Source organism: Arachis ipaensis, chromosome B05, assembly GCF_000816755.2.
Source record: "Arachis ipaensis cultivar K30076 chromosome B05, Araip1.1, whole genome shotgun sequence".
NCBI classification, from domain to species: domain Eukaryota; kingdom Viridiplantae; phylum Streptophyta; class Magnoliopsida; order Fabales; family Fabaceae; genus Arachis; species Arachis ipaensis.
Window position 1 is genome coordinate 105,941,260 of NC_029789.2, and position 27,953 is coordinate 105,969,212.

The 27,953-nt window shown below is 37.4% G+C and overlaps 1 protein-coding gene and 1 long non-coding RNA gene across 2 annotated transcripts; one reads left to right on the plus strand and one right to left on the minus strand.

Annotated features, from left to right (window-relative positions):
• On the minus strand, positions 8,329-9,401 carry LOC110272239. Its single transcript, XR_002363302.1, has 2 exons — positions 8,781-9,401; positions 8,329-8,571 (listed from the first exon to the last, which is right to left on the minus strand). It is a non-coding gene; the product is annotated as an uncharacterized LOC110272239 (long non-coding RNA).
• LOC107640872 (zinc finger BED domain-containing protein RICESLEEPER 2-like) lies at positions 13,276-14,750 on the plus strand. The gene is made up of 2 exons (XM_016344374.1): positions 13,276-14,256; positions 14,358-14,750. Exons 1-2 carry the CDS (start codon positions 13,276-13,278, stop codon positions 14,748-14,750), a joined length of 1,374 nt encoding a protein of 457 aa, XP_016199860.1.

The following is a 27,953-nucleotide window of genomic DNA, read 5'->3' on the forward strand; positions in this document are numbered from 1 at the left end:
GTTAGATAGGTTTACCATTAAGTAATTAATTTGGTAGATTGAAATGTTGTGAAGCAACAGAGAAGAACCACAGAGTGAATCTATCATCTGAGAAAAGGAATTGAGTGGTAGATAGAGATTTACTACATTTGTGATTATATAGTTGAAATTGCCAAAGGTGCTTCCATGTTCTTTTCTGTTCTGTTCCATTCCATCAATTTGAAAAACTGAACAAGGTTTGATTGCTTATGCTGTTATGCATATCAAGTGTTTGCGTTAATGCCATTTTTATTTTGGGGTTTTTTTTTGCAGCAAGGTTGTGTGGTTGTCCTTTGGTCAAGCTCTTGATCTCCACCCTAAGAAGTAAGAAGACCAGAGCCATTCGCAGAGGCTCACCAAGCACCAGGTATTTGCCTTGCCTTGTGTTTAAATTTTTTAATTAGCTTTGAATTTTGTTCCTGTTCATTCATCATGCTACTCTGTTGTTGAGACATTGCACCAGGTTTCTAGTTCTAGCATACTGTTAAAGCATAGGATATTTCACTTTGCTAATGGTTTATTGCTGAGGATACAACACATCAAACTAAGAATAAGGGTTAGGGTAGTTAGAAGCTCAATCATATGATATATAAACTGAAATTATGAAGCTGTATTGGTTGAGTTTGTGTTGCTGGATTTGTGCTTGATTATGTTATGGCGAATGTTTAATTGATCTTCTGAATATGTGATTTTATATTGTGATGATTGAATGCTAATCAAACACTTGGGGCTGAGATTAAGCTTAAGGATAGTTGAGAATCAATAAAATAAATATGATCTTAAGTACTGTGTGGTCACAATGCATATTGCTGCAACTCTGCAAGAAATTATTTTAGTTATATTTGCGAAATTTGATAGTTGATCACTCTGTTGTGATCTGATGCAACTCTATTAGGGTGATACAACAGAGGTAATAAGAAAAATTTAATGGAAAGATCCCGAGTTTGACTTTGGGAAACGGAGAAATTGTGGCTTTTCTTCAATAATAACTTCCAAATTTTTTAGGATAGTTAGAAACTAAGAAAATTAGTAAGTCAAATTAAAATTGTTAATCACAGTTTAGAAAGCATCCATTAGACTCGCCAAAAATGTGGATGCGAATGGCTGAAGCATTCATGTTTGGCTTCCATGATCATAATTATCATCATGATTATTGTGATTATGATTATGGTATGTTGGAGTTGAGTGAATGGGAAGAAATTCAGCATGAATCTTTATGGGATTCATGAATCATGCTTTGGAGAATTGAATAATCAATTACTATAAAGCATCTTCCCTAAATTTGATTTGGGTCCCTATAATATAGTATACTAAAATTAATGCAGCATGCTGCTAATGTCTAAGTGAGACTAATTCAAATGAAGCAATTGGATTTATTATTTAATTATGTCAATTGCATCATGTATATCATATATATAATAAGGTGGTATGTCCCATTTGATTTATATCCTTTGCTTAGCTTCTGAGTCATAAAATTAACCACCCAATTATTAATTCATTAATGGCTGTGCTCCTTTGATTTTCTCCTTCTTCGACATTTCATTATCATATCTTTTCCAGAATGGCTGTAACTTTGATGCAGAATTGAGCTTGTAAAATTGATGTGTTGGTTATTTCCATAATCGTCTAATTATATATATATAATTGGCATATATATTGCATTAAGAGCTTATTAACGAACTAATTTTGTTCAGCGTTAAACTAAAATATACATTATTTGGAATGGAATTATTCATCAAGGTATTCAGAGTTAAACTAAACTTGAAGAACCATGTTGGAAACATTTAGATAAAGTTTCGGCTTAAAAAAAAGTGTTAAATGGTTGGACCGTGTTGTCTGTTAATTGTTCAGTGCATACTCAGAACAGAAAAAGCTTAAGAACAACCTTAAAAGCTTTCAACACTTGGTAGAATGTATAATTCTTGATTCACATTTGGCTTAACTTCCTAAAATAGTAAAAATGGATGGTTGGTTTTATTATTTATTGGTTTTTATATGAATCTTAGTTTTATTTCATGTTATTATTGTTTAGGGAAGTTCTGAACCTATGTTTAATTGCATGATTAGATTAGATATACTAGGCTGCATATCCCTATGTTTAATTGTTGTTTAGGGAAGTTCTGAACCTATGTTTTATACTGCATTTATATGAATTTTTTATTTAAACACTGCTGCTGTCTTGCGAGATATATGAACATGCATTAGTTTATGAATCATGCTGAAGTTTTATTGGCGGCTGTTTCTTTGGATTAGTTTGTGTTAATTTTAGCATGTTTGGCACCAAATTTTGAGTTATGTATACCTTACTTTATATGCAGAGCAAGATGACTGAAAACAGTAATATTGAAGCAGCAGGGATGTCTGCTAACACTCAACCATCTTCTCCACCGTCATGTGTTCATAAGAATCGGTCAGTTGTATGGGATCATTTTGATGTGGAGAATGCTACCGAGAAGAAGGCTAAATGCAAATATTGTGGTAGCTTAATACAATATGGGAATGGAACCAGCTCAATGGGTGGTCATTTGAGAAGATGCAAGCAAAATCCTAATAATGATTCAAACAAAAGAAGAAAAACAACGACCACACCGACTATAGATGAACGTGGTGTTTTAAATTCACCCAGTGCTTCCAAATTTGACCAAGAGGAGGCTCGAAGGGCACTTGTGGAAATGTTTATTGGGGAAGAGCTACCATTTCGCTTCGTTGAAAGCCCAAAATTCCGAAAATTTGTGCATGCCCTACAAGCAAGATTCAAAGTTCCTTCACGGACTACATTAGCACGTGACATTGGAGCTCTTTATGCGAAAGAGAAGATGAAGTTGCAAGATTTTCTTTCGGCAAATTGTGGTAGAGTATGTCTAACCACTGACACTTGGACTTCAATTCAAAATTTTACTTATATGAGTTTGACAGCACACTTTGTTGATTTGGATTAGAAATTACATAAAAAAATACTTAATTTTTGTCAAGTGACAAGTCATTCAGGAGAGGTTATAGGAGCAACAATTGAATCTTGTTTAAATAATTGGAATTTGAATCGGGTCTTTAGTGTAACAGTTGATAATGCCTCGTCTAATGATGTTGCAATTAAATATCTGAAGCAGCGATTGAATTCTTGGAATAGCATTATTTTGAATGGTGAATTTATTCATATGAAGTGTTGTGCACATATTATAAACTTAATTGTAAAAGAGGGGTTGAAAGAGAATGATGAATCGGTCTTGAGGATTCGTAGTGCAGTAAAGTATGTTAGATCTTCTCCATCTAGAGCTAGTAGGTTTCAAAAGTGTGTTGAACTAGAAAAAATCCAATATAAAGGCTTGCCTTGCATGGATGTTGAGACTAGGTGGAACTCTACCTATCAAATGTTAGAGGTAGCTTTGAAGCATCGCAAAGCATTTGAGTTGCTTGCTTTGAAAGATAATACCTATATAGGAGAGATGAATGGAGGAAAAGGGAGAGGTGTTCCTTCTAATTCAGACTGGGAGTATGCTGAGTCCATTGTACCATTTTTGCGAGTGTTCAATGATGCCACTATACGTGTTTCTGGTACCTTATATGTTACCAGTGATATGTATATGAAGGAAGTATTTGCAATTGGACGATTTATTCGTCATTCTTGTGATTCTGTTGATTTTAGTACTATGTCAATGGCAGAAAGGATGAGGGTTAAGTATGAGAAGTATTGGGGCAATCCTGATTCGGTGAATATGTTGTTATTGATTGCTATCGTACTTAATCCAATGCAAAAGATTGAGTATGTCAATTATTTCTTGGATTACTTCTTTGGAGAAGAAAAAGGAGGCGAATTGAAGTCAAAGTTGTCCAAGTGCATAAAGTTACTTTATCAGCAATACCAAAGTTCTGAGGAAGCAACTGAAGCTGATACGCAAGATATTCAAGCCAACAACATTAATACCGATCTTCATGGCATGGGCTTTTTTCTGCAAGCAACCGGTCGCAGAACAAATACAAGATCTGAACTTGATAGATATTTACAAGAAGAATGCGAGCCATACTCCCATAAGTTCGATATACTAAACTGGTGGAAGGTCAACTCAACCCGATTTCCAATTCTTGGAAATATGGCTCGTGAGGTATTGGCTATACCTGTTTCTACGGTAGCTTCGAAGTCTGCATTTAGTACTGGAGGAAGAGTCCTCGATCCATACCACAGTTCCTTAACACCTAGAATGGTAGAAGCCTTAGTCTGCACAGGAGATTGGCTTAAGGAAGATCTTTTCTCTGCTTTAGATGATGATGGTGAAGTTCTTCAACAAGTTGATCAAGGTATAAAAATTGTTTCATATCTCTTCTCATTTTATTTTATTTTTGTTTTTGTTATCTTTCTATTTTAGAATTTAGGTATTAGTTACCAATTAAAAGTTATTGAATATAGACTTGATAATTAATTTGATTCCCTTGGCAGATATATTTTCCTCTAATGATGGTGCTTGTTCTATGGCGGCATCAATTGATAATCTTGATGATGACTAGGTATGCTTAATATTCTCATTTGGTTTAATACTTTCATTCAAATATTTGTTTTAAAATGACAAAGGTATATTTTGTTATTTGCAGATATATTTTCCTCAAAGGTTGTGGTTGTTTGATGATTTTGCTGGCAACTTGGCATCTTTTGATACTTTGTGGTTGTTGTTTTAGAGAGATTTTTAGTGGTATTCTTTTGATGTCTTGAGAATGATTAAATGTTATATAGATTAGCTATTGTCATTAGATTTATAAAGAACCAAATTCTAAAAACTAGTTTTTAAATTGGATTTTTGTTTAAAGAAACTGGTTTTAAAACTGGATTTTCAAAAATTGGTTTTAAAACTGAATTTTTGGTTAAAAAATCTGGTTTTAAAACTGGATTTTATAAAAAAACCGGATTTTAGATTTGGATTTTTAAAAAAAACCGGATTTTAGATTTGGATTTTAAAAAAATGGATTTAAAACCGGTTTATAAATAAAACTGGATTTAAATTCTAAAACCGGTTTAAAATCGGTTTTTGTTTTTCCAAACCGGTTTAAAATCGGTTTTTCTCTTCAATCCAGTTCTGGTTTGGTTTCATGAACCATAAAACTAGTTCTGAAATGGATCCAGTTTGGATTTATAAAAATCCAAACCATGCCTAGCCCTAGTTGAAAACATGTTTCCTATGCCTTTAAACTGTCAAATTTAATTATCCTTTATTACCATTCGATGCCGTGATCCGTGTGTTAAGTGTTTTCAGGCTTTATAGGACAGGAATGGCTTAGAGGATGGAAAGAAAACATGCAAAATTGGAAGGAACGTGAGAAAATAAAGTGTTAAGAAACTGGCAGCGACGCGCACGTGTGAGCGACGCGTACGTGTGACTAGCGCAGAAGACAAGCAACGCGTACGCGTGACAAGGAATTTTGCCAAGCGACACGTACGCGTGGATGACGCATACGCGTGACAGAGCCACGTGCTGGACGTATCGGAATTCACTGGGGGCAATTTCTGGGCTCCTTTTGGCCCAGTTTTCGGCCCAGAAAACACAGATTAAGGGCTGCAGAGTGGGGAAATAAATTCATTTAGACAACTTTCATTCACATAATTTTTAGGTTTTAGATGTAGTTTTCTAGAGAGAGGCTCTCTCCTCTCTCTAGGTTTTAGGATTCTTAGGTTTAGCTATTCTCAAATTCAGATTTCTATCTTAATTTAATTAGTTTCTCTTCTACTTTTATTTGTCTTAGCATTCTAGTTTATTTGTTTACCTTATTGATTACTTTGTGTTGCTAATTTAGTTTATGAATTCTCATGTTAGATTTGATTTTATATTTAATACAATTTGAGTATTTCATGTTTATTGCTTCTTGCTTTAATTGTTATTATTGATGCTTGCAATTGTTGGTTTTAGATTTTACATTCCCTATTGCTTTTTTATGTTTCTATGTTATGCCTTCCAAGTGTTTGATAAAATGCTTGGAAGAGTTTTGAGTTAGATTTTAATATTCTTGGCTTTGGTTGAGTAATTTGAGACTCTTGAGTTATCAAACTTCTTTGTTGATTGATAATTGCAAGTTGCTGGTTGATTTGGATACCTCTAAATCTAGTCTTTCCTTAGGAGTTGACTAGGACTTGAGGAATGAAATTGATTGGTCCACTTAACTTTCCTTCATAGTTAGAGATTAACTAAGTGGGAGCAATGAACAATTCTCATCACAATTGATAAGGATAACTAGGATAGGATGTCCAATTCTCATACCTTGCTAAGAGTTTTCTTAGTTATTAATTTCATTCTTGCCATTTTATTTCCTTGTTCCTTATTTCAAAAAAAACCCAAAAAGATACTTTCCCATAACCAATCATAAACTACACCTCCCTGCAATTCCTTGAGAGACGACCTGAGGTTTAAATACTTCGGTTTATTTTTATTGGGTATGCTTTAGTGACAAACCAAACTTTTGTACGAAAGGATTCTTTGTTGGTTTAGAAACTATACTAGCAACGAGAATTTATTGTAAATTCTTTACTAGCAAAAATCCGTTTGTCAGCGTCCTAGATGCGTACGCGTGGGTTGCCAAAACTGCGAGTGACACGCACGCGTGATGGACGCGTACGCGTGGACTTGCTTGTGCACGAAGCACGCTTCCTGCTCAACTCCCGCGTAACTCTCTGTTCAATCCTAGTATGTCGCGCATTCACACATGACGCGTACGCGTCATAGACGCTTGCGCGTCGAACGCATCTTTTTTTTTATGCAGAATGCAGGTAATTATGCAGAATTTATGAATTAACACTGATAAAATAAGATAAAACTAAGAATGAAAAGGGACGATCATACCATGGTGGGTTGCCTCCCACCTAGCACTTTTCTTTAACGTCCTTAAGTTGGACGGTCCATAAGCTCAGTCTTCTTCTGTTGGTGGATCCTCCAAGAGGAAGATCTCTAGCTCCTTATTATTCTTCATCTTTTCACCATGATACAGCTTCAAGCGGTGACCATTGACTTTGATGAATTCGGGGCTTGAGGGATGACTTAGGTGGAAGACGCCATATGGCTCAGCCTTTTCCACCGAGTAGGGGCCTTCCCATCTTGATCTCAGCTTGCCTTGCATGAGCCTCAACCTTTGAGTTGTAAAGGAGAACCAAGTCCCCAGGTTTGAACTCTCTTCTCTTGATATTCTTGTCATGCACAACCTTTACCCTTTCTTTGTATAGCCTGGAGTTCTCATATGCTTCGAGTCGAAGGTTCTCTAATTCCTGTAGTTGCAATTTCCTTTTAGCCCCGGCTCTCTCCAATCCCATGTTGCATTCCCTTACCGTCCAGAAAGCTTTATGCTCAACCTCCACTCGGAGGTGACAAGCCTTTCCATAAACTAGGCGGAATGGACTCATTTCGATAGGTGTCTTGTAAGTTGTCCGATAAGCCCAAAGCGCATCTACAAGCCTGGTACTCCAGTCTCATCTATGAGGCTTGACAATCTTCTCCAATATGTGCTTTATCTCTCTGTTAGACACCTCGGCTTGCCCATTGGTCTAGGGATGGTAAGCCGTTGCCACCTTGTGAACAATGCCATGTTTCTTTAGTAGACTTGTCAATCTCCACTACAAAAAAATCTGGTTAAAATGGCGGTTTTCTTGGGTATTTACGGCAGTTTGAACCGCCATTATTACCAGAAATGGCGGTTTTAGAAAACGACGTAATTCTGGGCGCCATTCTGGTTATTACGGTGGTTTTTAGAAAACTGCCACAATTCCCTGGGTTAAAATGGCGGTTTTTGGATAGGTTAAAACGGCGGTTCAAACCGCCATTATTTCCAAATAAAACGGCATTTTTTGGTTGGTTAAAACGGCGGTTCAAACCGCCGTTATTTCCAAGGTCAAAATGGCGGTTTTGGTTGGTTAAAACGGTAGTTCAAACCGCCGTTATTTCCAGGGTTAAAATGGCAATTTTGGTTGGTTAAAATGGCAGTTCAAACCGCCGTTATTTCCAGGAAGAAAATGGCATTTTTTGTTAGTTAAAATGGCGTTTACGAACCGCCGTTTTTACCCTGGCAAAATAGCATTTTGGTTGGTTAAAACGGCATTTTTAGTTGGTTCAAATGGCGTTTGAAACTGCCATTTTTACCGAGTTAAAATGGCATTTTATGTTGTTTAAAATGGCAGTTACAAACCGCCTTTTTTACCGGATAAAAGTGACATTTTTTATCATTTACAAAGACAAATTTTAACCGTCATTCTTATCGAATTAAACAAATAATTTTTTATTAAATTTTTTCAATAACAAAAAATCAATACTCATAAACAAAATATTATATAACTCATAAACAATGTATTAAACATAATATATTATTTTTTAGTATTAAAAATAAAAAATAATAACCTCTATACAAATAAAGTATCTAACATAACATAATTTTTTAATTATAAATGTCTTAACATGTAGCTTTTAATACATAAAATCTCCATCATAATTTTTGGTGCACTTTGTCATGATAATCTCTGTCCTCACTCCAATCCTTCTTTTGTCTTGATTATTTGCTTTCTGAGTGCTTATTTTCATGCCCAATTTTTGCCTGAAAGAAAATCATGTTCATTTAATTATTTGCTTCTAGAGTGCTTATTTGCTTAAGAAGGATGCCAAGCTCATTAGAGTAATACCCAATATTAACAATACAACACGATATGCAAAAAAGTTTATGGCAGGAGCAACTCCCTTAAACTATCAATATCACTCTATTAGTGAGATTTAAAGCTCAAACTTATGAAATTACTGATGCATTACCTGAATTTCTGTTCTCAAACAGCCATTAAAGCAACCACAGTGTATCCGAATTGGCGAAGAACAACTCCAACTTTAACATACTGCTGCCATGGAAATTTGTGACATGAATGCCTTGGCTCCCAACTTGCATGTAATGCCTATCCAAATTACTAGAAGATCTTCTATCATCAATAATTCATTGGAATAATGAACCAAGGAATGATTAAATGGACTTGCCAACATTTCATCAGAGGATTTTGAATCTAAAACAGCTTTATTGCCTTTATATATTGGATCCTCAGACGATTTGTCCTCTCCAGAGGCTTCAATCCAAAACAGCTTTATAGCCTTTGTATATTGCAACATATCTCAGCATGGTTAAGTGCTAATTATATTTATATATATATATATCAATTGATAATTTGCTATAATTGTCACTTAACCATGCTGAGATATTGTTGAATTATGGAGATCTTCCCCTGACCAATTGGGAATATGAGCAAACTCATGAGGAGGCAAATGCCACAGCCTATAGCAATGGTGTAGATTCTGTCATGTGCAATCTTCAACACATTGTCAACCCTATAGCTTGACACAGTAATCAAGTTGAAGGTCAAGAGGAATATGATTATGCCATAGTCATAGTTCATTCCCAAACCTTTGGCATGGGGAGCAAGATTCACATAAAATAGTTGCATCCTTAAAAAGTGTAGGCCACCAGAATCCATAATCTAAAATTTTTCTAGCTGTTCTTTGAGGTCCAAAGTGTCCACCACTCTCAGAAGAGTGGCAAGCCTCTAAAATTGACTGAAATTCTGATTATGGCACACACCTTCTAATTATCTGGTCAGCACCATACCTCCATAAATATGGGTCATCCCATATATAATATTTGGACTCACTTTTAAGCTTGTCCCTTTGATGCTTAGTAAAATTAGGAGGGAATGTATGACTAACCAAATAATTAGCTATAGGTAGGGGTGCACAAGACCCAGTCCGGCTCGAAGACCCGGACCGGGCCCGGTGACTTCGGGGCTAATTTGGCTCGGCTTTGTTATAGCCCGGTCATACCCGAGGTTTCAATAGATGGCCCCGGTTATTTATTAAATCGGGTTCGGGCCAAGCTTCGGGTCACCCGGCCCCCGCCCGTTGGACCTGTGCGTGTAGTAAGAAAAAATAAAAAAAATATGCACTATGTTTTATTGTTTCTTGGCTTTGTGTTTAATGTCCACAATTTCATTCTTCAGGACTCAGGCTTCACATTTCACAACCCAATAGCCCACAATATTCAGGGGTTAGGGCACACTGCACAGCATACAACACACTCTCTCGGTCTCTCTCACTCAAACTCGTTTCCCACTTTCCCTGAGGCGCAGCGCCGTAGCCCCAAGCCCCCAATGACCAATGGAGAGCTTCTCTTTCACACCTCCATGCCATTTGTGCTTCTTAATCTTACTTCACTCTCTCCTTCACTACCAATCTTCTTTAATTTATTCGCTGTCGCTTTTTTCACCTTCTTCCTCTTTCTCCACCAAGTTTGATCAACCACTACAATTGCTGACCGTCAAACACCGTGTGCACCAGTAACTCGCCTTTAATCATCTCTCAGAGACTTAGAGTTCTCACCAACGCAATGTTCATCGCAAGACGCAGAGCAGGTAATTTGTTTTTGCTAAAAACCATTGATTTTCATTTTTTTTGCAACTACCGGCCTATTGAGTGCTAAATATTTCAGCTATTTTGTTTGTTAATTTTTGGAAAGGACTAATGAAATCGTTGACATTTTTCTTGCTATAATTGGTTTAATTTTGAGAAAAACTAACAAAATTGATTTTTTTGTGTTTAATTTTCTGGTTTGTATTTTGAATGCTTCAATGATGAGAGTTACGGGTTAGATGAAAGTAGGAAGAAGTTATTGATTAGAGATAGGAATTAACAATTGAGAGGAATTGGGAGCAGGAACAATAATTTGCAATTATAATTATTGGCTGCCTTAGCAAATTATTGGAAGTAGGAAGTAGGAACAATAATTTTAGTTTTATAATTTGCACCGCTAATAATTGTAATTGATCTCTTCCACTTAAAATTTGATTGTTATTTAAAAATTAAATTTCCTGGTTTGTGCACTTTATGTTATTGTGTAATAATGCTTTGGTGAGTATTGAGTAATGCTTTGGTTTGATCTCCCACTAATAATGCTTTGGTGAGTATTGAGTATTGAGTAATAAGTTGGTTTGATCTACCTTCAATTATTATATATGGCTCTATGCCTTATTTCACTTAAGTTTTACAATAATAAGAATGAGACCGACATATATATGAATCTTTCTTATTTGTTTTGTTTTTATTTTTTGGATTAGTAAATTAAACATTTAATTCTTTTTGCATTTGTTATTGTTAAATGATGAGACTGAACAGTGAACACTTGTTTAAGTATACTCAATTTTATTTAGATATATTGAATTTATGATAAGTTGTTTAAGTATGTTTAGTTTTTTTTCGATATATTGTTATATGAATCTTTTTTATATTTAGATAAACACAAATGGGAGGAGGAGATCCTAGTTCTATTGCAGTCCAAAGTAATGAGGACAACAAAGCTATGGACATAGAGCATGAGGTTGCTGCTGTCGAGGGACAGCAGGCTACTCGCAAGGAAAAAAAGTCTTATGTTTGGACGCATTTTAAACAGCTTCCATTTAGCGAGACCAATGGAGAGCACAAAGCCAAATGTAATCACTGTCGAAAAGTATATCTATGTCATCCAACTAGCCATGGCACAAATTCTTTGAATAAACACTTGAAAATTTCTCATAAGTGGATATTTACAAAAGCAGGCAAAAATGGTACACTTTATGGTTATATGCCTAAGGTTGGTGAAGAAGGTGAAGCCGGCAAAACTTTCAAAGTCAATGGCTAAGCTTTGAAGATTGTAGGAAGGCAATGGCTGAGTTTATTATCCTTGATGAACACCCTTTTAAAGTGGTCGAAGGGATTGGGTTTCGCAAAATGATTAATCAATTTGAGCCAAGATTCACTGTACTGGTATGCGAAATTGTTACTCTGAGGTTGTAAAATTTGTTGTTCGTTCTCTCCCTGGCAATGGCGCCAATAACTGGTGCACAATACCATGGTCCAAACATAACTTCACAACTTCGCACAACTAACCAGCAAGTGCACTGGGTCGTCCAAGTAATAAAACCTTACGTGAGTAAGGGTCGATCCCACGGAGATTGTTGGTATGAAGCAAGCTATGGTCATCTTGTTAATCTCAGTCAGGCGGATATCAAATGGGAAATACCACAAACAAGGTTTAGACTTTCTGGATCTCAGGAATGGCCATCCATGGGTACTAACTTATACCACGAAGATACTAATAACTCGGACTCGGTCCCCTGTATTAGATATCTAAGAGATACTCATTCTAGCTTGGTTGCATGTAGAACGGAAGTGTTTTTCAGGCACACGTTCATAAGTGAGAATGATGATGAGCATCACATAATCATCACATTCATCATGTTCTTGTGTGCGAATGGATATCTTAGAAGTAGAATAAGTTGAATTGAATAGAAAATAGTAGTACTTTGCATTAAATCATGAGGAACAGCAGAGCTCCACACCTTAATCTATGGAGTGTAGAAACTCTACCGTTTGAAAATACATAAGTGATAATGGTCCAGGCATGGCCGAATGGCCAGCCCCCATAAAAGTCTAAGATAGCATAAAACTGATCAAAGATCCTTAATACAATAGTAAAAAGTCCTATTTATACTAAACAAGTTACTAGGGTTTACAGAAGTAAGTAATTGATGCATAAATCCACTTCCGGGGCCCACTTGGTGTGTGCTTGGGCTGAGCTTGAAGTTTACACATGGAGAGGTCATTCTTGGAGTTGAACGCCAGTTTGTAACGTGTTTCTGGCGTTCAACTCTGGTTTGTGACGTGTTTCTGGCGTTTAACTCCAGACTGCAACGTAGAACTGGCGTTCAACGCCCTTTTGTATCATCTAAACTCGGCCAAAGTATTGACTATTATATATTGCTGGAAAGCCCTGGATGTCTACTTTCCAACGCAATTGGAAGTGCGCCATTTTGAGTTCTGTAGCTTCAGAAAATCCACTTCGAGTGCAGGGAGGTCAGAATCCAACAGCATCAGCAGTCCTTCTTCTACCTCTGAATCTGATTTTTGCTCAAGTCCCTCAATTTCAGCCAGAAAATACCTGAAATCACAGAAAAACACACAAACTCATAGTAAAGTCCAGAAATGTGAATTTAACATAAAAACTAATGAAAACATCCCTAAAAGTAACTAGATCCTACTAAAAATATACTAAAAATAATGCCAAAAAGCGTATAAATTATCCGCTCATCATGTACCATCCAGGATGACAATGTCAAGAGATTACTTTCATCTTTATTTAGATGAGAAGAAAAAACTTAAAGCTTGGTTGGCAAAGTCATGTGCTCGAGTTTGTTTGACATCATATTATTAGACATCAAATCAAAATCTTAGCTACATGAGCCTAACTGCACATTTCGTTGATGACGAATGGAAGTTACAAAAGAGAATTCTCAATTTTTGCTTGATTGAAAACCACAAGGGAGAAACAATAGGGAGAGAAATTAAGACATGTTTGAGAGAGTGGGGAATTGAAAAGGTCTTCACAATCACATTAGACAATGCATCTTCAAATGATGGGGCTATCACTTACCTTCAAAGAAAATTAGCTGCAAGGGGTGGATTAGTGTACGGAGAAAAATATTTGCAAATGAGGTGTTGTGCTCATATTCTCAACTTGATAGTGAATGAAGGAATTAAAGAGCAACATGCCTCAATTGAAAGCATTCGAAATGCTATTAGGTATATTAGATCTTCTCCCCAAAGAATTAAAAAATTTAAAGAATGCATTGAGGCTGAGTTGATAGAGTCTAAAAGTCTTGTTTGTTTAGATGTTCCAACTAGATGGAATTCCACCTATCTAATGTTGGAACATGCTGAAAAATTTGAAAAAGCTTTTGATAGACTTTATGATCAAGAAACTGATTTTTTTAGATGGTTTGGAGAGGATAGTGGGGGTAAAAAGAAAGTTGGTCCACCCACGGCACTTGATTGGCAACATGTTAGGCTATTCATTGATTTTTTGAGAATCTTCTATGAGACTACTTTGTGTTTCTCATCTTCTTTACATGTTACTTCAAACAAATGCTTTCATGAAATTGCATCTATAAATTCTCAACTAACATCTTGGAGCCACAACAATTCTGAATTATTGGGAACTATGGCATGCTCTATGAAGGCTAAATACGATAAATATTGGGGACCAGTTGACAAGTTTAATCTTTTGATACTTGTTGCCATTGTTTTAGATCCTCGATACAAACTTGATTATCTTTCTTGGTGTTTGGAGGATGTATATGATAAGGAAGTGGCTACTAGTATGACTAGTTTTATGAAATTTACATTGGAAACATTGTACAAATTTTATTCAAAAGAAATTGTAGGTGATAAAGTTTTTTATGATGGTGTCAGTTCCTCTAGAGCTGTTTTGGATGATAAAGATAGTAGTCAGTCTAATGCTAGGTGTGTTGCTGCAAATAGAGTGAATTTGTGGAAAAAACAAAAAAGGAAAAAGCTAATGCAGATAGCAAATCTGATGTTGAGAAATATTTGGCCGAAGATCCTGTGGACGTCGAAGATGAGAATTTTGATATATTGGCTTGGTGGAAGTTAAATGGATCAAAATATAGAATTCTTTCTCCCGTAGCTCGTGATGTCTTTGGTATTCCAGTTTCAACTGTTGCATCTGAATCATGCTTTAGTACCGGTGGGTGTATGGTTGATCTTTACCGTAGCTCTTTGTCACCAAAAATGGCAGAAGCTTTAATCTGCACTCAAAGTTGGTTGTATCCTTCTAAGCAGATATTTGAAGAACTTGAGTTTGATCAATTTGACAGTAGTGACAAGATTGTTAATGGTATATTTACTTTATGATGTCTTTACTTTTTTTTATTATTTAATTTAATTCATATGATAATCTTGAGAGACTAATTTTTATGTTTTGCAGATGTTACTAACACATCCACACAACAAGAATCAAGTTCACAACCTTGAGAGCAAGCTACAAATCAAATGAATTTTATTCTATAGTTATTTGCTACTTAATAATTTGTTGTTATTGGTTGGTATGACACTATAAATTATTATTATTATGATGTTAATCTTGTGTTGGTTGTTAACTTTGTTTTGATTGTCTTTTGAACTTTGAATGTTTAGTGTGTAATTGACATAATTATTATTATGAAACTTTAAATTATTATTATTAGATTCTAAATTATTATTATGTGAATGTTACAATGTTATGGAATAATTATTTTCTAAAATTTAAAGGTTCAAAAGATGTAGAATCTAATTTTTTGTGATGTCGTGATAAAGTTGATCAAGACCCGGGCTTCACCCGGTCTAGACCCGGCTTAAGTGTGGCCCGAAAGTAACACGATTTCATCGGGTCTAGGGCCAGGTAAGGGTCTCATAAACAGACCCGGTCATTATTTAGGGTCGGATTCGGGTCACGGTGAACTCGGCTTCACCTGGCCCCATGTGCACCCCTAGCTATAGGTGCATACCAAGGAACCCCCTCAGATATTGCGTGCAAGCTATCAAATGGAAAAGCATCATTGATAGGAGTGGAGTCACTTTTAGTGTGCTCTAGGCGACTCAAGTGGTTCGCCACTGAATTTTGAGAACTACTCATGTCTTTGATTTCTAAATCAAATTCTTGCAGCAACAATATCCAACGGATTAACCTTGGTTTGGACTCTTTTTTAGCTAACAAATATTTTAGAGCTGCATGGTCTGAGTATACTACCACCTTAGTACCAAGTAAGTAGGCTTGGAATTTATCCAGAGCAAAAACAATAGCTAAAAGCTCTTTCTCAGTGGTAGTGTAATTAGACTAAGCAGCGTCTAAAGTCTTAGAAGCATAAGCAATTATATAAGGGTCCTTACCTTCGCGCTGAGCCAGCGCCGCTCCTACCGCATAATTGGAGGCGTCACACATTATCTCAAATGGCTAACTCTAGTCGGGCCCTCTCACAATCAGAGCTTGAGTCAAGGCAATCTTCATCTTATCAAACGCTTCCATGCAATCCTCACTCAGCTCGAACTCAACGTCCTTCTGTAGCAGTCGGGATAAAGGCAATGCTACCTTACTAAAGTCTTTGATAAATTGCCGGTAGAAACCTGTATGCCCAAGAAATGAATAGATTTCCCTCACGGAGGGGGGGTAAGGTAAACCAGAAATAAGATCTACCTTTGCTGGATCAACTGAAATACCCGTATTAGAAACAACATGTCCTAGAACAATACTTTGTTTTACCATAAAATGACATTTTTCAAAATTTAATACAAGGTTTGAACTAACACACCTTTCTAATACTCTAGCTAAACTATCCAGACAAAGGTCAAACGAATCACCATACACACTAAATTCATCCATAAAAACTTCCATACAGTTCTCAAGAAAATCTGAGAAAATACTCATCATGCATCTTTGAAACGTAGCCGGTGCATTACACAAGCCGAAAGGCATTCTCTTATATGCATACGTTCCAAAGAGACATGTAAAAGTAGTTTTCTCCTGATCTTCAGGAGCTATACGAATTTAAAAATAGCCAATGTAACCATCTAGAAAATAGTAGTGTGATTTACCTGACAGGCGATCAAGCATTTGATCGATGAACGGTAACTAGTAGTGATCCTTGCGAGTAGCCTGATTGAGGCGCTTATAATCAATGCACACCCTCCAGGAGTTTTGTACTCTAGTTGCCATGAGTTCCCCGTGCTCATTCTTCACTGTAGTGACTCCAGACTTCTTTGGTACCACCTGTACTGGGCTAACCCATTCACTATCCGAGATTGGATAGATGATGTCAGCTTCAAGCAATCTGGTCACTTCCTTCTTGACAACTTCTAAAATGGTGGGGTTCAATCGCCTTTGAGGTTGACGGACAGGCCTTACTCCCTCTTCTAAAAATATGTGGTGCTCATAGACTTGAGGGCTGATGCCTACTATATCCGCCAAGCTCCACCCAATGGCTTTCTTATGTCTCCTCAGCACACTAAGCAACTGCTCCACTTGTTGGGAAGTGAATTTCCTTGCAATAATAACTGGGAGCTTCTGACTATCCTCAAGGTAAACATACTTGAGGTGGGATGGAAGGGGCTTCAACTCTATTTTTAGCTAATGGCTGGGCACTTGATCATCTGGAGCCAATGATGGTGGCAAGGTATCTTCAGTAAGCTCAGAGGTGTCCCCACACTTGCACCTTGCTCCATGTGCGTCTTTTCTACTTCTTCTTGGTGAACTTCAGCCACTGTCTCATCAATGATGTCGTACTAGAAGATGGAGTGATCTTCCGGAGGGTGCTTCATAGTTTCATCTAGGTTGAAGCTCACTGCTCTGCCATCTATCTCGAAAGAGTAAGTTCCTGAGAAGGCATCCAATTTGAACCTCGAAGTCTTCAGAAATAGCCTTCCAAGCAGGATGGATGATGGTCTTCCTGAGTCATTAGGGGACATCTCCAAAATGTAGAAGTCAATAGGAAATGTCAACCCCTTAATGCTCACCAGCACATCTTCAGCAATTCCAACCACTGAGATTATGCTCTTATTTGCCAAAACAAAACATGCTGCCGACCTTTTTAAGGGAGGGAGCCTCAAGACATCATATACAGATAATGGCATAATACTAACACATGCACCTAAATCACACATGCAATGAAAAAAGTGTACACCCTCTATAGTAATAGTAACCATGCATGGACCGGGATCACCATATTTTTCCGGTATAGCACCCATTAAAGCAGAAATAGAGCTACCTAGTGGAATAGTTTCTAAATCATGTATTTTATCTTTATTCATGCATAAATCTTTTAGAAACTTAGCATACTTAGGTACCTGGCAAACAGCATCAAAAAGGAGAATAGTTACCTCAACCTTTTTGAAGATCTCCACCATCTTGGGGTCTAGCTCCATTTGCTTTCTGGGTTTCCTAGCAAGGTGTGGAAAGGGAATGAGAATGGCGTCTCTCACAGCGTCATCTTCCTTAAGTGCTCCATTCCTTGGTTGAACCGCTTCTTCTTCAACTGCATCTTGTGCTTCCTCTTCTTCTTCAACATCTTCCACATCAACAATGTCTTCAACATGGTTATCTTCATGTGAGCTTGGCTCCTCAGGACTCCTCTCTTGCAGTGTGGTTTCGGACCTCAAAGTGATGGCATTGATTCCACTTTTGGGGTTAGGTAAGGGTTGAGAGGGAAGTGCATTGGAGCTTGAAGGTTGATTGTTGGGAGTAGAAGGTGGTTCCATCCGGGAGATGAGAGCTTGTAAAGTTGAGGTAAGACCAGTGATGCTAGAGGTAAGTGTATTCTGAAGGCCTTTTTGTCCTTGTACAATAGAGCGAAGCATCTCATCATTAGAGGAGGGAGGTGGCTAAGTAATCTGAGGGGCTTGTGGTTGGTTGTTCAGAGGCGCTTGGGCTTGCCTTTGGTGAGGTGCTCGGTAAGTCTGGCCTTGGTTCTGCTGTTGGTATGGCGGATTCTGTTGATACCAGTTTTGCTGATAGTTGTTGTTGTTGTTCCATCTCTGATTTCCACCGTTGTCTCTGCCTCCTTGGTTGTAGTTGTCCCTCCATCCTTGGTTGGAATTATCTCTCCACCCTTGGTTGGATTTCTCTCCATCCTTGGTTAGAGTTGTCTTGCCAACCTTGATTGTAGTTCCCACCTTGGTTATAATTACCGCCTTGTTGATAATACCCTTGATTCGGACGGTTGTAATAGTTATTGGTAGCCGCCAAGGTGTTGTCTTCTTGTTGTTGGAGTTGTGGACATTCATCAGTGTAATGGGAATAGCAGGCACATATTCCACACACTCTCTGAGGAACCAACAGTTGACACTGTTGTTGTGGAAGAGGCTGAGGTTGTTGTTAATTCAGCTGGAGCTGCTTCAATATATTGGTCATCTCTTCCAGAGTCTTTGTGAAAGCAGCAGTCTCATTACTAGAGGAAATCTCCGCAATAACCTTCGGATGGTTGTTCCTGTGCCTGGCGTTCCGGGTAGACTCAGCTAGATCGGTGATCAGCTGCCACGCTTCTGTCGCTGTCTTGTACTTAGACAGAGAGCCATTACTCGCAGCATCTAATATAGTCTTATCTTGAGACTTCACGCCTTGGCAAAAATAGCTAATCAACACCAACTGGTCAATCTTGTGATGGGGACATAAGTCTAAGAGATTCCTGAAGTATTCCTAATACTCGTGAAGAGTCTCTGATTCACCTTGGATAATGCAGGAGATTTCTTTCCTCAGTCTATCTGTAACTTCAGCCAGAAAGAATTTGTCCAGGAATTCCCTTCTGGGCAGATCCCAATTAGTAACAACTTCTTCAGGATGAGTATAGAACCACTCTCTTGCCTTTCCCTCAAGAGAAAATAGGAAGGCATATAACCAAATAGTAGCCTCATCTGCACCATGACGCCTAGTAGTTGAGCAGGTTGTCTGAAAATCCCTAAGGTGCTTGATAGGCTCTTGAGCAGGTAAGCCATGAAACTTAGGCAGTAGATTGATTAGTGCAAACTTCAGTTCAAAATCCGCAGCTAAGTTTGGATGACGCGCTTGATTCGGTTGCAGTGTAAAGTCCGAAGCTCCTGCTTCCTAGAGAGTAATCCTTCCGGGATCCACCATATTACCTGCGCGTAAATCAACAGAATCAGTAGAAGAGGAGCTTGTTTCTTCCTCAAATAATGTTTCAGATTCGCCTTCAAATAAGACTGGTAAATTGGTAGAAACCACTTCACCACCTTCAGAGGCTAACCGACGCCGGGCTCGCCTAATACGTGAAATAGTTTTCTCGATCCTAGGATCAAATGCAGCTAAGCTTGGATCCGGTAGTGAACGCGTCATTCAATGAAAGAAACATACAGCTCATGATAATAAAATAAAATATATTAAGAAAAATTAAACTAAAAATAGAATAAAAAATGCAAAGATGCAAATATAAAAATATTTACACCAACCAATAATTTAGCACACTGTTGTAACTCCCCCGGCAACGGCGCCAAAAATTGACGGGCGGAAAATTGCCGATTAAGAAATTATAATGAAAACAACATTGCAAGTATAGTTCTTAACCGACGAAAATTCCGCTTATCAATTTAAAAAGAGTTGTCACAATTTAAGAATAAAATACTGGGAGTAGAATTCCCAGGTCGTCTCCAAACGAGTTGACAAAAGAGTGCAATTTATTGGTCAGGAATTTTTTGAGAAATTTTTAGAGTTGAGGAATAGGGAAATAAATGACTATTAATTAAAGAAATAAAAATTAACAAGAGATTTTTATATAATTAAAATAAAAGCCTTGACTAGGAGAAGATTAATCGGAATTTCTATCCTTGTTGAATTTTCCCAAGTATAATAGTAAGAGGTTGTTGTTCTACTTAGTTATCCCTTACCTAATAAAGGAAAGTCAAGTAACTAACCAACTCTGATTCACAAGTCCTAATCCCTTCCTAGGGGAGGATTAGAGTTAAAGACTAGAGAGTTAGCCAACAACTTCCAATTACAAATTAACAGTTGAGTATTCCAACTCAAGGATCTCCTATTAATCAACTCCAAAGTCAAGTTGGGAGCCTACTCCATGGACATGGATGCCACCTTCGCAAACATGTAGAGAGAGTAGAAAGGAGACATGGTAATTAAAATTAATTTAGTAAAAGCAATTTTTTGAGCTAATAAATTAATTGGAGATGATCAAACAAATAATGAAATTAAATGTAAAAATAGATCTTGCATTAATGATTCCCAAAATCAAAGATATCCATATGTAACTCTGAACATACTGAATGGAAAGTAAAAGAGTAAGGAAATACGAAAGCAAACTGTAATGATAGAGACTTCAATCAAAGGTAGTAACTCTCTCAAGATCCAATTCAAAAGCATAAAAAGTAAAAATCTATGAATGTGAGGAACCCTAGAGGAAGTAGTGTTTTCTCTCTAAGATTCAAAACTAAAAACTAAAACTGTGTAAATGTGAATGTGTGTTGAGTCTCTGCTTGTCCCTTGGCTCTAGTCTGTGTTTCTGGGCCGAAAACTGGGTCAAAAACCAGCCCAAAATCGCCCCCAGTGTCTTCTGCAATTTTAGCACGTGGCGCACGTCACGCGTACGCGTCGATGGTCTTCTGCGCGTGTCATGCGTACGCATCAGTCACGCATACGCATCGCAGTGCGACTTCGCTGATAACGCATACGCATCAGTCACGCATACGCGTCGCTGTGAAAAGCTTCAAGTCATGCGCACGCGTGAGCCATGCGTGCGCATCGATCCTCGCTGGTCATCTCCTTTGTTTCTCATGTTTCTTCCATTTTTGCAAGCTTCCTCTCCATCCTCTAAGCCATTTCACGGCATCAAATGGTATAAAAAGACATTAAAAATTGACAATTTAAAGGCTTAGGAAGCAAGTTTTCAATCATAGAATAAAATTGGGAAGGATTTGTAAAACCAAGCAATTTGTATGAATAAGTGTGCAAAGAACTGATAAAAACCACTCAATTGAGCACAATATAAACCATAAAATAGTGGTTTATCAATACACAAAAGGAAAATAGTGATTATATGATGTAACCACACAATTAGGCTCAAAACTCACATGCTTATGTGTTCTTAGCTAAAAAACATGTTCCACAATATATAAGTCAAGCAAGTTCAATAAAAAAATTTTTTTTTCTCAACTCAATTGGGTGCCCTATAGATAAATTTCTTGGAAAATTTTATTATTTTGACTAAGCTTATTATACATATATGCAAAATAAGAAAATGCAACAAAAATTTCTAAATGACCTAAAAATGAAATGCGAAAGTGTTAGGATTAGAAATTTGTTACCCAAAAATGGCCGATCGGTCGGACGACCTCCCCACACTTAAAAGTTTGAACCGTCCTCGGTGCATTCAAAGATGAGCAAGTGGGTACAGCGACTTCACGGGTTGCCACCCTCAGCTGGTGGATCAACCGGTTGCTGCATGTTCTTTCTCCTACTTCTGTTTTTGCTTATGATGACTCACCCATGAAAAATAGAAAATAACACTGTAAGATGAGAAAATAAAAAAGTAAGGAAGCATAAATTATTGGAATGAGGGAAGAATCACTAGAATGAAGTGAGTGAATTAGTGTGACATTGATGAAAAATAGGTGTGCGTGTGTTCTAAGATTGCATGCGGTTTAGAACACACTAGCATAGAAATCTATGTCACAATTACACAAAAGAAGCATGTAATTCACTCATTCTAGTGTGCTTGAAATACTTCAAAGAAAATTTGTAGGTTGATAAGAAATAGATTGGGGATTAGGGGTTATATCACAATAGATAAGGATTATTCAATAAAGGGCATACCCAAAGACACAGCGGAAACATAAAAGGATAGATAAATGGGTTTTTTTCCTACTAGACCTCTAAGAAACTTATTCTTAGCAACCTAGGTCATTGGAAGGGTTTTTCTACTAGACCTCTAAGAAACTTGTTCTTAGTAACCTAGGTCACCGGAAGAGTTTTCCCTACTAGACCTTCAAAGAACCTGTCCTTGACAACCTAGATCAGAGGGATGAAAATTGAATCACTCAATCTTCTCCATACAACAAGCGAAGCGAAGCAAATCACTCACCTCACTTAATTACACTAAAAAAACGTTCATAAAGCACTAAGAAAATTTTATTCATCAAAAGTTGTGTAAATTATCTCACCAAAGGTGTTTAAATAGGCCCCTAACAAACTAGCTAAAAGATAAGATAAGCTAACTTAATTTAAATCAGATTTGATCTTATTGGATTAGATTATATTTGATTTAAATTTAAAATCCTAAAAATATGATAAATAATTTAAATCAAATTTGATCTTATTAGATTAGATCAGATTTGATTTAAATTTAAAATCCCTAAAAATACTACTAAGCAAATCAGAATTAAAATAAATCTTCTAACAAACTTTGACTTCATAACAAACTAAAACAAAAGTCTAAAAATTCGAAATTTAATGATAAATTATGCCTCCCACTGAATTTGGAAAGCATTATTAGGCTTCTTGTTGTCCTGACTTAGCCTAATGAGCCTTATGAGCTGCCGCCGTTTCAGCACCACTATTTTTGAGACGAACTCTTGATCTCCTTGATGTCCAAGATCGGCATGGTATAATTCTTCTAGTATTCAGATCCTTGAATATGACAAGATTACCATTCTGCTCATTGCCTCTAACATTACGAAACTGCCTTCTTGAGCACGTAACATAGGTTAAGACAACCAAACAAGCAATAAAGAAGCATAAAAGCATTCAAGCAAAAATCAATCAATTGTGAATTGGATAATGAATGGACATTGATTGATGTACAAGTAAACTTAGTGAACCAAATGAAATATAGAGCTCACACATTAAACAAAGACACATATTGAAGTTTGTTTGCAACACCTAAGTGACATAGAGGTGGAACACATGAGTGCTATGGAACTTGGAAAAAGAAGATAGAAATTAGACTCAATCACATAGCAAGTATGGTCCACAAAGCTTTACCAAGCTCAAAAATATGTCACTAGATAAGTTTACAATCCAATTCCACAATTCCAAAATCTCAATGCATGAAATAGGTGACATAAACAAAAATCAATCAACAACAAGCATCACCTAATAAAAAAATGCATCGAAGAAAAGTAATTGCCTCATCATGGTGAATGAAATCAAATTACATGCTCGCCAAAATATGCAATTCAAAAGATTTAGAAAGCTAGAAGGCAATATCATATGTACTTGACATTCAAAAAATGTTAAGCATGAAAAATTCAAAACCAAATAACAACGTGTAACCTCAATAAAGAAATCCAACAATGAAAATTTCAGCATCAAGAAACAGCAAAGCAAATCAATAATCCAACACTTACCACCTAAAACAAAAATTATGCTAACTAACTAACTAACTAACTAACTACTAACAACTAAAAAAGTAAAGAAAATAATGGTAGATGATGAATTGTAGTGTTGGATGATGGTTGAAGGGTGGAAAAAAAAGAGGAGAAGAGAGAAAATGGAAAGAAATAGAAACAAGAGAAGAAAAGAAGGTGGGTGAAACAAGGCAGGTGTCACGCGTACGAGTCAGGTCATGCGTACTCGTAAGTGGCAGCAGTGAGGTGCGACGCGTACGCATTGTTGATGCGTATGCGTGAGTGAAAAGAGAGATAAGTGACACGTACGTATGGGTCATTGATGAGATATTTTGGTGAAAAATAAATTTCTCCCAAAACACACAAATCTAACCGGCAAGTGCACCGGGTCGTATCAAGTAATAAAAACTCACGGGAGTGAGGTCGATCCCACAGGGATTGAAGGATTGAGCAATTTTAGCTTAGTAGTTGATTTAGTCAAGCGAATCAAGTGTTGGTTGGGTGATTTGTGATTTGCAGAATGTAAATTGCATGAAATCAAAGAGAGCTACTTTGTCACCTTTGGAGAGCCCTTCTGTTGGGATTTTTTTGTTCTTCCACCCCTTTTTGATTCTGTTTTTGTTTTTCTTCCTTCCTTTTGTTGACTCTTCAAGAAAGTGCATAATTCTAATGAAAACTAAAGAAAAAGACTGGCTAAAGTGGGCTAGGATGACTTGTCATCAGTCATGCGTACGCGTGGGGGGGTTGGAAACTTGGAGGTCACGCGTACGCGTCGGGGATGCGTGGCTGGGTGCTCTATTTTTCAAAATTTTCCAATTTCTAGCACCAAACCAAGGATTCCAAACCTCCAAACAACTACCAAAATACCATAAAACCTTATTTAACATACTAGACTACTAAATAAACCAAACAAACAAAATTAAACATGAAATTAAACTTATTTTACCAATATTTACAAAAGAGAAAAATGAAAAGAGTTTACCATGGTGGGGTGTCTCCCACCTAGCACTTTTATTTATTGTCCTTAACTTGGACTTTTGGGGAGCTCTTCATCAAGATGGCTTGATGCCTGCACATCATGCTATCTTTTTCTATGCTTTTTCATATCAATAATTAGTTTATAATGCCCAATTATTGAGTATTTATTGTGCTTAAGTTGAATATTGCTTTGATTGCTTGAGTTAATGAATTTTGTAGGAAATGATAGAAAAAGAAGCAATAAAATCACTAATAAGGGAAGCACACTCTCATGGTGGCAAAAGAGTTGGAAACAAACTCAAAGAGGAGCAAAGAGGATTTGCAACCCTGACCTCTTTACACTCCAACAAGAATAACTCGAGCTACAAAGCTCCAAACGAGATGATCTCAGTGCCATTGGAAAGTAGACTTCCAGAGCTTTATAACCATATATAACACTCTATAATGGACACTAGATTTGAGGATGAAAATTTCAAGTCTTTTGGTACTACGTACTCGGCGTGGCACGCCAAACCTAGGCGTGACATGATGAGCGGATAATTTATACCCTTTTGGCATTGTTTTCACATAGTTTTTAGTATGTTTTAGTTACTTTTTATTATATTTTTATTAGTTTTTATGCAAAAATCACATTTCTAGACTTTACTATGAGTTTGTGTGTTTTTCTGTGATTTCAGGTATTTTCTGGCTGAAATTGAGGGACCTGAGCAAAAATCTGATTCAGAGGCTGAAAATGGACTGCAGATGCTGTTGGATTCTGAGCCTCCTGCACTCGAAGTGGATTTTATGGATCTACAGAAGCCGAATTGATGCGCTCTCAATTGCGTTGGAAAGTAGACATCCTGGGCTTTCCATCAATATATAATATTTCATACTTTGTCCGAGATTTGATGGTCCAAACTGGCGCTCAAAGCCAGCCTAAAACTTTCTGGCGTAAAATGCCCAAACTGGCACCAGAATCGGAGTTAAACGCCCAAATTGGCACCCAAGCTGGCGTTTAACTCCAGGAACAGTCTATGCACGTGTAAAGCTCAATGCTCAGCCCAAGCACACACCAAATGGGCCCCGGAAGTGGATTTCTGCACTATCTGCACTTAGTTACTCATTTTCTTTAAACCTAAGTTACTAGTTTAGTATAAAAACTACTTTTAGAGATTTATTTTACATCTTTGGTTAATCTTTTGATCACTTTGATCTTTTGGAACCATTGTTCACGTTTTGAGAGGCTGGCCATTCGGCCATGCCTAGACTATTTTCACTTATGTATTTTCTAAGGTGGAGTTTCTACACCCCATAGATTAAGGCGTGGTGCTCTGCTGTTCTTCATGAATTAATGCAAGTACTATTGTTTTTCTTTCAATTCACGCCTACTTCTTCTCCAAGATATACTCTCGTACTTAATTCAGTTAAGTCAGAATGAAGGGGTGACCCGTGACAATCACCCAATCTTCGTTACTCGCTTAGCCAAGATCCGCGTGCCTGACAACCACAAAGCGGTCTACATGATGTTCAACGTAGTCATTGGATGACAGCTGGAGTATATTCTCTTGGATATCTAATACACGGACCGAGTCCATGAGGTTAGTATCTTCGTGGTATAGGCTAGAATCATTGGCAACATTCTTGGGATCCGGAAAGTATAAACCTTGTCTGTGGTATTCCGAGTAGGATCCGGGAAGGGATGACTGTGACGAGCTTCAAACCTACGAATGTTGGGCGCAGTGACAGTGTACAAAAGGATCAATGGATTCTATTCCGACGCTAGCGGGAACCGTGATGCCAGGGCATCATGGCCTGTTTTTCTATGCTTTTTCAGTAGATTTTAATTCAGTTTTCAAACAATTTCTGCTGATAAAGGAGCAAAAGCATGAAAAATCTCTGCATGAAACAAAATCTCAAGCATAGGTGAATTTTAGTTAATATACATGGTAAATATGATGAAATAGATCACACTAAGTGAAAGTATGATTTTGAGCATTATTAGCACACTTAGTATAGTAAAGTTTATCTTGTATGTTACTTTGATACACTTTGTTTGCTTAATTTCAGACCAAAAGAAGCAGAAAAGAGCCACGTTAGTAGCTACATTAGTGCCACTAACGTGGCCATTAAAGTGGAAGGAAGGAAAGCTTGGAAAGCTAGTGAGAACGTTAACACCACTAACGTTAGCAAAAGGCAAGAAGACCCACGTTAGCGACCCCGTTAGCTTCACTAACGTGGGCACTAATGTGGAAGAAAAGAGAAGCCCCAACGTTAGTGAGAAAGTTAATGGCATTAACTTTGAAGAAGGAAAGGGAAACGCCAACGTTAGTGGAAAAGGTGAGTGCCACTAACGTTTGCGAAGGCTAGAAGACCCACGTTAGCTTCCACCTTAGTTACATTAACATGGGAACTAACGTGGAAGGAAAGGGAGAGGCCAAAGTTAGTGGAAAAGGTGATCTCCACTAACGTTGGCGAAGCAAAGAAAGACCCACGTTAGCTTCCACGTTAACTACATTAACGTGGTAGTTAACGTGGGCAAAAGTCTCACCTGGTAGCCTGACCATGCCTTCTTCAAACAAGAATAACTTGAGCCACAAAGCTCCAAATGAGGTGATTCCAGTGGCATTAGAAAGTAGGATTCCAGAGCTTTCCAAGAATATATGGCATTACATGGTGAAAACTAAATTTGTGGGAGAAAGCCTGCCCCGAAAGTGCAAAGATGAACATGGTATCAACCTGTAGTAAGGCCAGCTGACCTCTTCACCTTCCAAGAAGTATAACTCGAGTTGTAGAGCTCCAAATGATGCGCTTCCAAATGCGTTGGAAAGTAGACATCCAGGGCTTTCCAACAATATATAATAGTATGGGGTGGACATTAACTTGAGCTTCAGAAACTAGCAATTTTCATCCCTTGATCGCGGACGTTATTGGCACTCACGTTTGCCAATAACGCCAGCCACTATGCCAGCAACCCTGTCCCCTTCAAAGGAGCATAACTTGAGTTACAGAGGTCCAATTGAGGTGATTCTAGTTGCGTTAGAAAGCTTACATTCAGAGCTTTCCAACGATATATAATACTTTATAGTGGAAATGAAATTGGAGCACAAACCAGAGGCATCTTTTAAGCCCTAAAACACCAACTGGGTGGCAAGTGTGACGTTAGCCACATTAACTTTAGCACTAACGCCACACTTGTAGCGTTAGTATGGCTAACGGCAGCAACAACACCAAGTCATCTTGGACCTCAATTTGATTCACTTC

Bases quoted from the DNA above. Each gene is read 5' to 3' on its own strand.
- LOC107640872 (XM_016344374.1), top strand. From the start codon at position 13,276: ATGAGCCTAACTGCACATTTCGTTGATGACGAATGGAAGTTACAAAAG. The intron at 14,257-14,357 runs GTAGGTGATAAA...TGCTGCAAATAG, and splicing joins AATTTTATTCAAAAGAAATT to AGTGAATTTGTGGAAAAAAC.